Genomic DNA, 12,715 nt, shown 5'->3' with positions numbered 1-12,715 from the left:
ATGAGTTCACTTAATATAGCAGAAATGCAACACAATGGAATGGCCACAAATTTAAAAACTAGACACTTGGTATTATTTTTACTGTTATATTAGGACTGGCATGGGTCGTACTGAAAACCCCAGTGTATGTTTTTGGCAATTTGGCAACAATGATAACTGAAATTTAATATGTTCCGATTTAATTATTTATGTAGCTGTCAAATAGAAAGCTAACAGGAATTTTACACAATTATCAAAACATAAACTAATAATTCAAGTGTTTTCATTTTTAATTTTTTTATATGTGGTGTTCACCTTACCACCCTATCCCCCCACCCTCCCAAAAAAATCTCTAGAGGGTTAATAGTCCCAGTAACTATTCTGATACTGGCAGTCTTCATAGTTTTGATAGCTTTTTCCACTAGCCTATTGTTTTTAGTAAGCTAACAACAGTGGACTGGAGTATTTGGAGAAGATTGGAAATTATAAAATGAATACTAACTGCTCTCAATAGTACACTTCCTGGTTTTCTGATAAGTTGTTCCCATTTAATACACAATATTTTGATGATTGTGTCCAGCTGTCTTCTTCAGATTGTGTGTGTTGCTGTTACATGTACCTGCTGCCAGGACTAAATTAGAAAGTGAGGTTTTTGGTGTTCTAATGCCATGGCATGAGAACCAATACTTCTGACTGGTTGGGTCCAGGCAGTGAGTACAAATAACAGCAACACTCTCAGCACTTTAAGACAACTGGGCAGGATGTTGAAGCATGGTGCATAAAACAGAAACAGTCTGTCAGAACACCCATAACCACACCACTAATCATACAGAGAGATCTCCCAAAATGCTGCTGCCCACAAACAAGGCACTACAGTTAAAATGGCACACACAGATTACTTCATGGTAAAAATTATTGGTGTTGCTGCTGATTTTACAAGTCTACAGCAGTAATTTCTACTAATGGAAACAAATCTGGACACTTCACAAAATGGAAGAAATACAAGCATGAGAAAGAGTTACTTTGCAGTTATCTACACTTTTTGGTGCATGGTCAGCAAAAGTAACACTAATACTCATGCACAAAGTGCTCACCCTTCTGAAAACTTAATAAACAGGCCCATTACCCTTAACAACTGTAATTTCAGAACTTACCACGAAACCCCTATAACAGGTACTTTATAGCACATGTTGTGCTTTATGCATAGAATCTGCACAGCTGAAGACTGTCACACAATGTGCACAAACAGTTTAATTTTTGATGGAACTGAAGAAGAATTTGCATTCAATTTTATAGAAGTACAAAGTATTTAACACAACAATCTAGAAATCAACTCTCACAAAAATTCAACATCGAAAACAATGACAGAACGCAACATTTATTGCCATTACATATGCTGGTGAAGTGAAAGGTTTGTGGCTTCTGACGGCTACAGGGGACTTTGTTGAAGTCTTACAGTGTGTCACAGTTAAGAAAGTTCTACGGTACCAAGAAGCAAAGAGAACAGGTACAAATCACATTTATAACACCAAACAGACAACTTTACCAACATACCAGTTTGCAGTTTGCTTTCCATCCTTCGTTTCCCATGTCAAATTTAGTTTGTTGGCAAGAAGAGCAGCTGTTACTGTTGAACCATTATTCCCTCCCCAGCCGACCAGCATCATACCTAATTTTGGAACCTTACGCTTTGTGCGAATGTGGAGAGTTTTGGAAACCGGTGTTGCCTAAAAAAATAAAATAGGTATGAATAAATAGTGTGAGGGTAATTTCTCTACTAACTTCAATACACAAGAAAAATTTTAAACACTTAATGGACTTAGCAATATTCCAGAACAAAAAAGCAACCAGCTTAGCTAATTTTAAGTTTTCCATGAGTATGTAATGTTGCTTACGCACCCAAATCTTTTTAAGTACAGAACTGTTAAGGAAATCTAAAGGACACACACTCATTGCACCACAAAATACAAGAATGTTGTAGCAATATTGTAACAACACCAATGTAACTCAACATGGGCCTACTTTCAGTAAAAAGGCACTCACAAATGTCCAGACAGCTTTACTCGTTTTCTCTTTTACAGCAATTTGCCTCAAGCAAACTAAACACACTTAACTCCGAATAACAAGATCACAAATGAAAACTGAGCTTAGCACAATTTAAGATGAGATGAGAACCAATATATCAATAATTCCATATAATCTTCAGAGATGCCAGTACTTTTCCCCTCTCATTTTCTGCCTTCAGTCACATACATGCAGCTTATTTCTAGAAATCTAAACCTTTACATTCCCACAATAATAAAAAATCTAAACCTTTACATTCGCACAATAATAAACTTTATTAGCTTTTGATTTTTATACAAAATTTTAATCAGGTTTAGTTTCAATGTGCATTATTTGCAAGCGCTACACTTTAGTAGAAACAGAATGATTCTATCAGGTGAATGTGAATCACTAAACGTTTGAAGCAAGCTTTTGTAGTGAAAGGCATAAATGCCATCATATACATATTACAATCCTGAAGAACTTAATGGACTTGTTAATTTGTTGACTTTTAATGTGACATCCCAGGAAAAATATGCCTCACTACAGTTCCAATGCAAGCTTAGCCCTATAGTAAAATTTGTTCCACTGTTCCAAATTAATACAACATACAACTGTAGGCATACCATCCAGACATATACACTAACATCTTTATTGACAAAATTCTTCAAACTATTATGAAATGAGCTGCTGCTTCAGTTATTTACGTTAGTCATCCGTTCTACATCCCACAATAACTGTGAATTATTAAGTTATTATTTTTTCCTGAAGCCGATATTTATACTTCGACTGTTTGTATGAAAAACATATTAGTATAAAAATTACTATTAAGTTGTAGCCAGATATCAGAAGTCAACGTAAAAACACAAAGTGAATTTTTATTTATATTTTACCAGTGGTTCTATACAAATTATATAAACAGAATGCACAGTAATTTAGCCGTGATCGAAGTTAATTTGAAATTTACAGTTCTTAATAACAATGTTACCAATTACCAATATCTCTATCTTAGACCTAGAAAAATTTTATTGTAAGCATTACTATCACCCAATCTGTCAGAATCAGCTGTTCCACATACCACATGCACGCCACGCTCCATCTTAACTTTTGTTGTCTGATATTCATAATCTGCTTCTATATACTCTTCTGTATAATTCACGTTTTTTGCTTTCACGCAGACTGCTTCACCGGACGCCATCCGTGAAATTCAGCAGAGCCCTTCACCCTGCAACACACCAAAAAAATTCCACTTAATCACAATGTATCTACTTTTCATTAACTATACTTCAAACTGTAACTGCGAAACGACAAATAATTTTGAATATCCATAAACATTTTTCCCTATAAATCAACATATATAATAAAATATCAGTGGCCGTCGCAAATTATTAACGCGAAAAAAATCAGCACGATCAGCTTGGTATGGCTTCAGGAACAACCGCGGTTTTCTTTTATAACCTACGCAAAGGAATCCAAAACGCTGCTACGTTACACATACTGATTATTATAACAACAGCTAACAATATTTACTGCACCAGATATTTGCCAGCAACACCCTCTCCTGTTCAACAACCGCAAAACTTTCATGCACCACCCCACCCAAAGGCACCAACCCCTAAGACACTTCTAGAAATTCTGAGTCAGGTCCGGATTGGAAGGGCAAAGTAAACAATTCTCGCCCTGTTACGGGGCTCGGAACGACAGAGCGCGCCCTCTTCAAACAGCACAGAAAACGGAACTACTGAAACAGCAACACCAAGCACATAAAACCACAGTATAATACTTGTAAGGGCAATATCATACAAGTGACTTATCGCATTACGAAACCGCTTAGTATTTCCAGCATTGTTGGTGGAGATGAGGGAGTTTCTTAAAAACAAAACAAAAATGTTCTTTGTTGTATTTAAACGTGCTATGAAAAATTAATCTGTTTCTTGTTGTATTGTTGATTGCATTTATTTAAACTTAAGGGTCGGTCTTTTTTCGGGTTCATAAACATTTTATTTTCATCTCTTATTACTTTTAAGCTAGAATTTCATGTACTGATACGTTCCTTGACCTTCGAGATTTGCTCCTCAGTTTGGTCCAACGGAACTTGACATGAAAATAAAATAAAAAATGGCCGAAGTCTTTTCACGAACAATTTTTGTTGTTGTAAATGATTAAGATGACAGCAACTAATTTCGTACACATAATACAATATTCCGCTTCAGCGTGGTTAAATCTCTGATCGAGAACTTTAAGTAGTGGAACAATAACCTGTCTGGCAAGGAACTAACCTTGAAAAGAGCAATCCCTGTACCCATATGAAATAATGTAGGAGAACTCTCAAATATTTTAGTCAGGGTTTGAGGACACGAGTATGAGCCCCATTCTTCTTTAAAATGTTGCAGCGATTTAACCTTGCCCCATTTTTACCCCGTTTCGTTCCCCTACAGTGATCTATGATTGTTATTATCACAAAACAAGAAATCTGAGACAGCGTCTCATTACTACAACGACAATATAATGAATATATGCAGATTTATCGCTGAACGTATTTGGTACCGTAGTTATACTCTTCTTCTTCTTTACCATTTCTCGTGCTTCCCGTGGTTCGTCATTAAGCATGTTATACGTGTTTCGGCAATGTTTAGTAGTAGTGGTAGTAGTAGCAGCAGTAGAGTAAATCTCATGTTCAAACGTGAGAACGTTTTCTAGATATTGGTGTAATGTGTAACACTAGATCACGTGATCTAGGGTGTTAACTGAAGGGGAATATATGACCAGCGCGTATTTGTTTTGTTGGATATGTGTGTGTGGGGGGGGGGGGGGGGGGACACTTGGAAACCACACCCCCTTATCGAATCCTTACAGACAATACACATAAATGGGACTGTTTGTGTTGTAGTTTCGAAAGATCGTTGGAAACCACATCCCCTTACAGAATCCTTACAGACAATACACATAAATGGGACTGTTTGTGTTGTAGTTTCGATAGATCGTAAGTTGAATAAATTGGAACTATCGAATGTCGATTATTTGAACCAAACAGTTGGTTCAAACACATTATGCAAACATTACATTCTTCGTCTTCAAAACTGAAGCCGTGTACGTACGTTTAGAATCTTGCGAAAGAATTACGACGTGGCAGAGGTCGCAACTCATACCTATGTTACCACTAGAACAGTGAAAATTTGACACCCTTGGTCCAGCGGAAAACGGTCATATGGCCTCTAATCAGATTTGGAGTGAAAATCCGTAACATGACTAATGTAAACTCTATACTATTTTCCATTAATCTGTACGTCAATACACATTTCAGAAAAGGTTAGACTTCTAACACTTTCATAGTTTCAGATTAATTTTTTGGATACGTATCATGTCTACCCCGAAATTTGACGTATTTCTAAAGTCTCTATTATTTAATTTATTTCAGTTGTTTGTAAAAAATATTGTTTCACTGGTCTTTTTCCTTCGTACATTCCAATCTGTTGCTTTTTTTTTATTTGTGCGTTCATACAGTCATTTCTTAGACAGTCTTTCTCACTGTTGTTCTGCTCTTTGTTGTTGTCTGCTCGTGAATTCGTTTACCAGCTAAAGAATGAACGTCTTCTTATTCAAATCATTTTAGTTATAGACAATACATGCGTTTATTCCTGCCATGATATCTATCTTAGTGAAAAAGATTGGTAACTGCGATCTCCTGAAAGCGGCCGTAGCTAAGCATATATGCATGATTTAATCAATGATATCCACATCAGACTTCACAGCGCGGCGTTATAGAAAGTAATAGGAGTAATAGTTCTTCCTTCATCGTTCACTGATACTCCAGGATGTAGTGTGCTGAGAATAGCGACTATTTTATTCTTCTTTCCTTGGAACACTGTCAGCGTGCATCATCTTCATCAACATACATACACCGCAACCCACCATAAAGTGCAGGGCGGAGAGTACTCAGTATCATTGCTATTTATTCCTTTTCCTGCTCCTCTCGCACTGTATGTCTCCGTACGAGCCCAGTTCCCCTTATCTAGTCTCTGCGGGCCTCACGAGAACTGTACGTTGGCGGCAGTACAATCATCTGCAGTCACCTGCAAATGATGGTTCTCTAAATTTTTTCTGTAGCATTTCGTGAAAATATTTATCAATCATTTCCAAGAACATCGAGTGATTTAAGTCGGGCCTATTGCTCTGTATGCAACTGGGGACCACCAAGAAAATCTTGTTCACTGTTCCCACTAAAGACGCTTCCTCCTGTCGAAGTTTTCTTTTTCACGCTGAAGCGGTAAAAAGAATTTATCTATTGTCACGCTACTTCCCTGGTTTAGAAATAGCTGTCTGGTCAGTCTTCCTCCTTGTCTAGGTACGGGAAAGCACTCCAAATGTACTTTACGTTTATAGCTATACAACATTTTAGTGCGTATTTGTTGGGTTTGTCTACCATTAACACCTGCACCTTCCTTTGCTTGGCAGTAACTATCCATTAATCGTAATATTTTCACTGGGACGGTAACAGAGCAGGCAGTTTCCCACGAACTTGTTTCATTCTTCAGAAATAGGAGTTCAGGACAACTTCTTATCAAAGAGGAGAAATCAGATATTTTCATGCAATCACTCTCTTGTCCTTGGATCCCTGATAAATTAGGTAACAACGGAGGCAGTTTCCCACGAACTTGTTCCATTCCTTAGAAATACAAGATCAGGAGAACTTCTTATCAAAGAGGAGAAAGCACTCTCTTGTCTTTGTATCCCTGATAAAATTAGAGCCCCCAAAAATACGACCAAAGGTCACCCAAGGAAACATCTGTGGCACAAAAAACGTCTATGAAGTACTTGGTTGCCGTTTCCCTCGCTCCTGCAACAGTACGGTTCACGTGGTGTATTTCATTTCATTCTGAGTATCTCATTCTGTGTAGCATTTTTTTTAATGATACACATCATAGAATATCTAAAATAAGCGCACAGCACTGATATGGCTTCGTCCAATTGGTGGCGACCATATGCAGTAAGTAGGCCCTCCTCTCTCTTTCAGGACATACTGAGACTGTTTGCGAGTGAACCGAAATTACTCCTTCTCAGTCTTACAGTATCAGACGTCAATTGTCTCTGGCAGAAAATCGCCCTCTGAACCTGGTCGGTCACTTTCTGGTTCAGTTATATCTGAGTTCTTGAGAATATTTAGAATATTTTACGTAGATATATAAACACAGTGATGACGCGAAGAACGAAAGCAACACATAAAACAAGACCGAAAAAGTTCCATAACAATGTCGACTGTGCAAATCTATTCGAAGAAGACTGTTAGGCAGCTAGTTCGTTACATGTGTGGTATTAGGCTCCGCGGAAGTTGAATGCCCGCCATAGAAGATGGACCTAGATGGCTGATAGATGGTATAGTATCGACACAGAGCTGCACAAGCAAAGCGAGTGCGCAACTCATCTCGCCACGAAAATATGTCGGTCAATAGTTTCTTCCCGGTGAGGATAAGTACGGTCGTCCAGCGATCTACAGAGACTGGTACAACATGTAGAACTAGAAAGACTCCTGCCAGACGAGCAGTTCGGATTTCGAAGAAACCATTTCACTACCCAACAACTCCTACATCTAGTAGAAGGGATGGAAGCCACGTAGCAACGGGAATACCTAGGATCCGTCTTCCTAGGGGTCTCCAGTGCGTTCGATCCAGTGTGGCACAAGGGTCTCCTATACATACCGTTAATAAGGCGGATCCCCATGTCACAAGCCACACTGTTCCATTCATACCTACAGGGGCGCACATTCACAGTGTTTAACACATCAAATCAATCATTCCTGTCGAGATCCTAGTAGAATGAATCACAACGTGGATACCGTAAATGATTCATTCTCAAAAAACATGTAGAACGCAAAAAATTGTATACATATGAAGTATACAATGTCAGATTATACCCAAATGTAATTTCGGAATTGGCAGACTGTATTTTTGACTTTCTTTAGACTGTACTCCCCTTTCTTAACAGATACAAAGTTGGCTGATATGATTAGCAGTGAGAAACAGAAGACATACACCCTGACCTGGCACTTTCAGAAAAAGCTCAGTGGACAAGAAAATGGTACTCAACACATTTACTGTGAGTGTTTCCTTATGAACCAGAATGTGTATATCACTTACTGAAGCAAGAACAGCAGTTATAATGCACCGATAATCTTCCCATTCAGGCACTGGCTGCTATGCAGAAGATGTACATGGCGTACCTACAATAATGGCGCTCTTTTTCTTTATGTGTGTGTATCTGTATTGGTTTCAGGTGGGGGGCCCTCATGGCTCAGGTTAGGTTCGGAATAGGATCAAGGTAGAGCTTGTAAATGGATCCACAACGCGTTACGTCAGGGATAGGGTTCGACGGTGGATCCACCACATGTTATGGTTGGGATAGGTTTGGAAAGTGGATGCATCATGCATTATGGCCGGGATAGGGTTCGGAGGTGGATCCGCCATGTGTTGCGGCTGGGGTAGGGTTTGAATGTGAATTTACTTGCTATACGTCCAGGACTGTGTCTGAAGGTGGATTCACCAGCGGTATTTTCAGAGTATGATCTGTGTGTGGGGGGGTGGGGGGCTACATGAAACCGATACAGGCACACATACATACAGAAAAATAGCGCAGCGCACTAGGTGTTGACAACTGTACTACAAAAATTGGTTCAAATGGCTCTGAGCACTATGGGACTTAACTTGTGAGGTCATCAGTCCCCTAGAACTTAGAACTACTTAAACCTACCTAACCTAAGTACATCACACACATCCATGCCCGAGGGAGGATTCGAACCTGCGACCGTTGCGATTCCAGACTGTAGCGCCTAGAACCGTTCAGCCACCCCGGCCGACACTGTACTACATTTACAATCAATTTTTGAATATATGGCGAAATATTGATGTTATGATCACATGAGCAGAAGTGATAAAATCGGTAAAATTACGAAAATAAATATAAATTGAAGGAAAATACGCCAAAATGCAGGGAAATTGAGGATGAATGAAGGAGGACTTCCATGTATGCTTGGTGCAGGAAAATTCTTGTACCTGGGAATGTGTACGTGATAGCAAGAGGAAGACGAGAAAAAGTTGACACTGAAGCACCGAGGACTAAGGAAACAGGCGTTTTTCGTGGACAGCAATAAGACGGCTGGAATAGATTGTTTAACGTGTATGACCACCAAATGAAGAGTAATAAATTTATGTATGTCGGATCACAATCCCAGGTGTGACCCCAAAGTTATTGGCAATCACCTTATAGATTTTTATGAAGTGCCTCCAGCTAAAGAGCTTTGTATTACCAGCTGAGGGTCTGCACTATACTAAAGAATAGATTGTGTGTTTGACTCTGTGTTTGACTGTTTATGTGTTTTAAACTCTAACATGTTTGATTTGGGGGAGGGGACCAAACAGCAAGATCATTGGTCCCATCAGAGTAGGGAAGGCTGGGGAAGAAAGTCGGTCATGCCCTTTCAAAGGAATCATCCCTGCATTTGTCTGACACGATTTAGGGAAATCATGGAAAACCTAAATCAGGATGGCCAGCTGCAGGTCTGAACCATTGTCCTCCTGAATGCGAGTCCATTGTGCTAACCACTGCACCACCTTGCACGGTTAAACTCGAACAAACAATATTTACAATGTGCTTCTTTGTACTCCCTACCATCACAACCATGCAGTGTCAATTAGCACATACGTTACAGAATAGATTTTAACAACATTCTGCTGTATGCCTGTTGAGGTAATAGGTTTACATAGAAGTTGACTTCTATCATTGATGCTTTCCAGGAAAAGAGAGCCATCTGCCTCTAAACTGACATGCATCTATGTTAAAGCATGATAGAAAGTAGATGGGGTAATCGGTTGAGATGGTTTGTAATAAAGTATAGTTTAATGGAAGACTGATAATGCATTCTAGAGAGAGGGAGATGCTGCAGCTGGTCATTTATGACACATTTAACCATTTTTCCCCAATGTTCTCTTGAAGTGTATCCGTTGATTGGTATAGCCTGCATTCGACTCATTTACAATTGCATGTTCTGTGTGTGACTTAGAGTGCTATCTGCCTGCAGTCGTTAACAGCAAACCTCTCCATACCACAGTCAGAAGAGGTATTCCAGCACGTGTGTGATGAATCATGTCCACCAAACTGAAGGAAAAATCAATTTCGGCACTCTCATCTAGACAAACGAAGATGTATGCAAAGTAATCCATGTCCCTGCCACTTCTTCGATCTAAATCGAGTATTTAGTTCTGTAATTTCAGTGATTTGAAATCAGTGGCAGAGGATTTTCAAGTACTGCAATACCTGTGTACACAATTGCATGACAGATGTGAATGGAAGAGACTGTTCTGTGCACGGAGTTAGTGCAGCATGGCGTGTGATTTCACATGTCAAACACCATTGCTATGCATTTGACTGTTTCCTCATAAGTTGCCGTTGTTTCATGTATTTTCTGTTGCTAATGATCATTTTATGGGAGCGATGCGGGCAAAGCATAATTTCCGAATCATAACTAGATGTGAACAGTGAGCGCTCGCACCAATGGAAAGCTATATAGTGCACGTATCACGAAAAATCTACGTTTTTATTTTCCTTTGGTGTAGGAGATAGTAGTTTTATCGTCTTAAAGTTTTCCGCCATAGTGAGTGGGATAGAAGACTTGCAGGATGTATGTATGTCAGGTGTTGAAAATATATTTCCTGCATTGGGGTACTAACAGCGTTGCATTCCACATGACTCACACACTGAAGCGCCAAAGAAACTGCTATAGGCATGCATATTCAAACACAGAGATATGTAAACAAGGCCTGCCGGGTTGGCCGAGCGGTTCTAGGCGCTTCAGTCCAGAACCGCGCTGCTGCTACAATCGCTGGTTCGAATCCTGCCTCAGGCATGGATGTGTGTGATGTCCTCAGGTTAGGTAGGTTTGAGTAGTTCTAAGTCTGGGGGACTGATGACCTCAAATGTTAAGTCCCATAGTGCTTAGAGCTATTTGAATCATATGTAAACAGGCACAATATGGCGCTGCGGTTGGCAATCCTATATAAGACAAGTGTCTGCCGCAATTGTTTGATCGGTTGCTGCTGCTACAATCGCAGGTTATCAAGATTTAACTTACTTTGAATGTGGTGCTACAATCGGCGCATGAGTGGTGGGACACAGAACTCTGAGTTAGCGATGAAGTGTTGATTTTCCAGTGTGACCATTTCACGAGTGTACCATGAATATCAGGAACCCAGTAAAACATCAAATCTCCTACATTGCTGTGCCCGGAACAAGGTCCTGCAATAACAGGACTAATGACGACTGAAGAGAATCATTCAGGATGACAGAAGTGCAGCCCTTCCGCAAATTGCTGCAGATTTCAATGCTGGGCCATCAACAAGTGTCAGCGTGTGAAACATTCAATGAAACGTCATCTATATGGGATTTCGGAGCTCAAGGCCCTCTCATGTATCATTGATGACTGCGTGACACAAAGCTTTATGCCGCACCTGAGCCCGTCAACACTGACATTGGACTATTGACGACTGGAAACATGTTGCCTGGTCGGACAAATCTCGTTTCAAATTGTATTGAGTGGATGGATGTGTACAGGTATGGAGACAACGTCATGAATCGTTGGACCCTGCATATCAGTAGGGGACTGTTCAAGCTGGTGCAGACTATGTAATGGTGTGGGACATGGTCAGTAGGGGTGATATGGGACCCCTGATATGCCTAGATACGACTCTCACAGCTGACATGTACTTAAGCATCCTATCTGATAACCTGTATTCATTCATGTCCATTGTGCATTCTGACAGACTTGGGCAATTCCAGCAAGACAATGCGACATCCCACAGGTCCAGAATTGCTACAGAGGCGCTCCAGGAACACTCTTCTGAGTTTAAACACTTCCACTGGCCACCAAACTCCCATATATGAACATTATTGAGTATATCTGGGATTCCTTGCAAGGTGTTGTACAGAAGAGATATCCACCCCCTCATACTCTTATGGGTTTATGGACAGCCTTGTAGAATTCATGGTGTCAGTTCCCTCCAGCGTTACTTTAGACATTAGTCGAGTCCATGCCACGTCATATTGTGGCACTTCTGCATGCTCACAGGGGTCCTACGTAATATTAGGCAGATGTACAAGTTTCTAGGCTCTTCAGTATATATCAGAAACCTTACTGCTTTAACGTTCTAGCATGTTGAAGTTCAGAACCGTGTAGCCTTAAGAGTGTGTGTTTATGTTCTACAATAATTTTTCTCTTTCCCTTACATTCTTGATATGGAATCAAACACTACAACAATACTACGGAATCGATAGCTCAAGTGATTTACGTCAATTGTTTCCAACTCCTTCTGTCTGTAGCTCCATCATGCACAAACCGTACAGTTCTTCATTTTCTTAATTGTCTGTTATATCACTATAGCACACTCAAATGTATCAGGCTTGTATCTCCTATGTATCAGTAAGGGGTGTTAATCTCCTCTGCATGCATCCATCTAGAGAGATCGTGTATAATTGGATGGGTCATGTGAGTAAGACTGGTACAGAACAGTCTTCACAGGATGGTAGTTACGGTATTTGAATGAGAATACCAGTCTATGTATGTCACAGACATTGACCAGTTATGCAAGTGTGGAACACATGTTATGCTTCTTCTGAAAGCTAGATATGAAAGGGTATTGATTATGTG

General features: G+C 39.8%; 1 protein-coding gene across 2 annotated transcripts in view; it reads right to left on the bottom strand.

The window, feature by feature from the left end:
- LOC126236664 (inositol-3-phosphate synthase 1-A) overlaps positions 1–3,719 on the bottom strand; it is a 77,348-nt gene extending 73,629 nt beyond the window's left edge. The window contains exons 1-3 of one of the 2 annotated variants that reach the window (XM_049946143.1): positions 3,558–3,719; positions 3,101–3,247; positions 1,534–1,706 (exon numbers count right to left, since the gene is read on the bottom strand). In XM_049946143.1, the coding sequence (XP_049802100.1) occupies positions 1,534–1,706; positions 3,101–3,220 (293 nt within the window). In that variant the 5' untranslated portion in view covers positions 3,221–3,247; positions 3,558–3,719. Of the gene's footprint in view, positions 1–1,533; positions 1,707–3,100; positions 3,248–3,484; positions 3,502–3,557 lie in introns of those variants that run through there. The other variant, XM_049946144.1, reaches the window with a different exon arrangement.
- Positions 3,720–12,715: the final 8,996 nt, after the last annotated feature.

Source organism: Schistocerca nitens, chromosome 2, assembly GCF_023898315.1.
Source record: "Schistocerca nitens isolate TAMUIC-IGC-003100 chromosome 2, iqSchNite1.1, whole genome shotgun sequence".
Taxonomy (NCBI): domain Eukaryota; kingdom Metazoa; phylum Arthropoda; class Insecta; order Orthoptera; family Acrididae; genus Schistocerca; species Schistocerca nitens.
The sequence above is the reverse complement of the archived record's forward strand: the minus strand, read 5'-3'. Positions and strand labels throughout refer to the sequence as shown.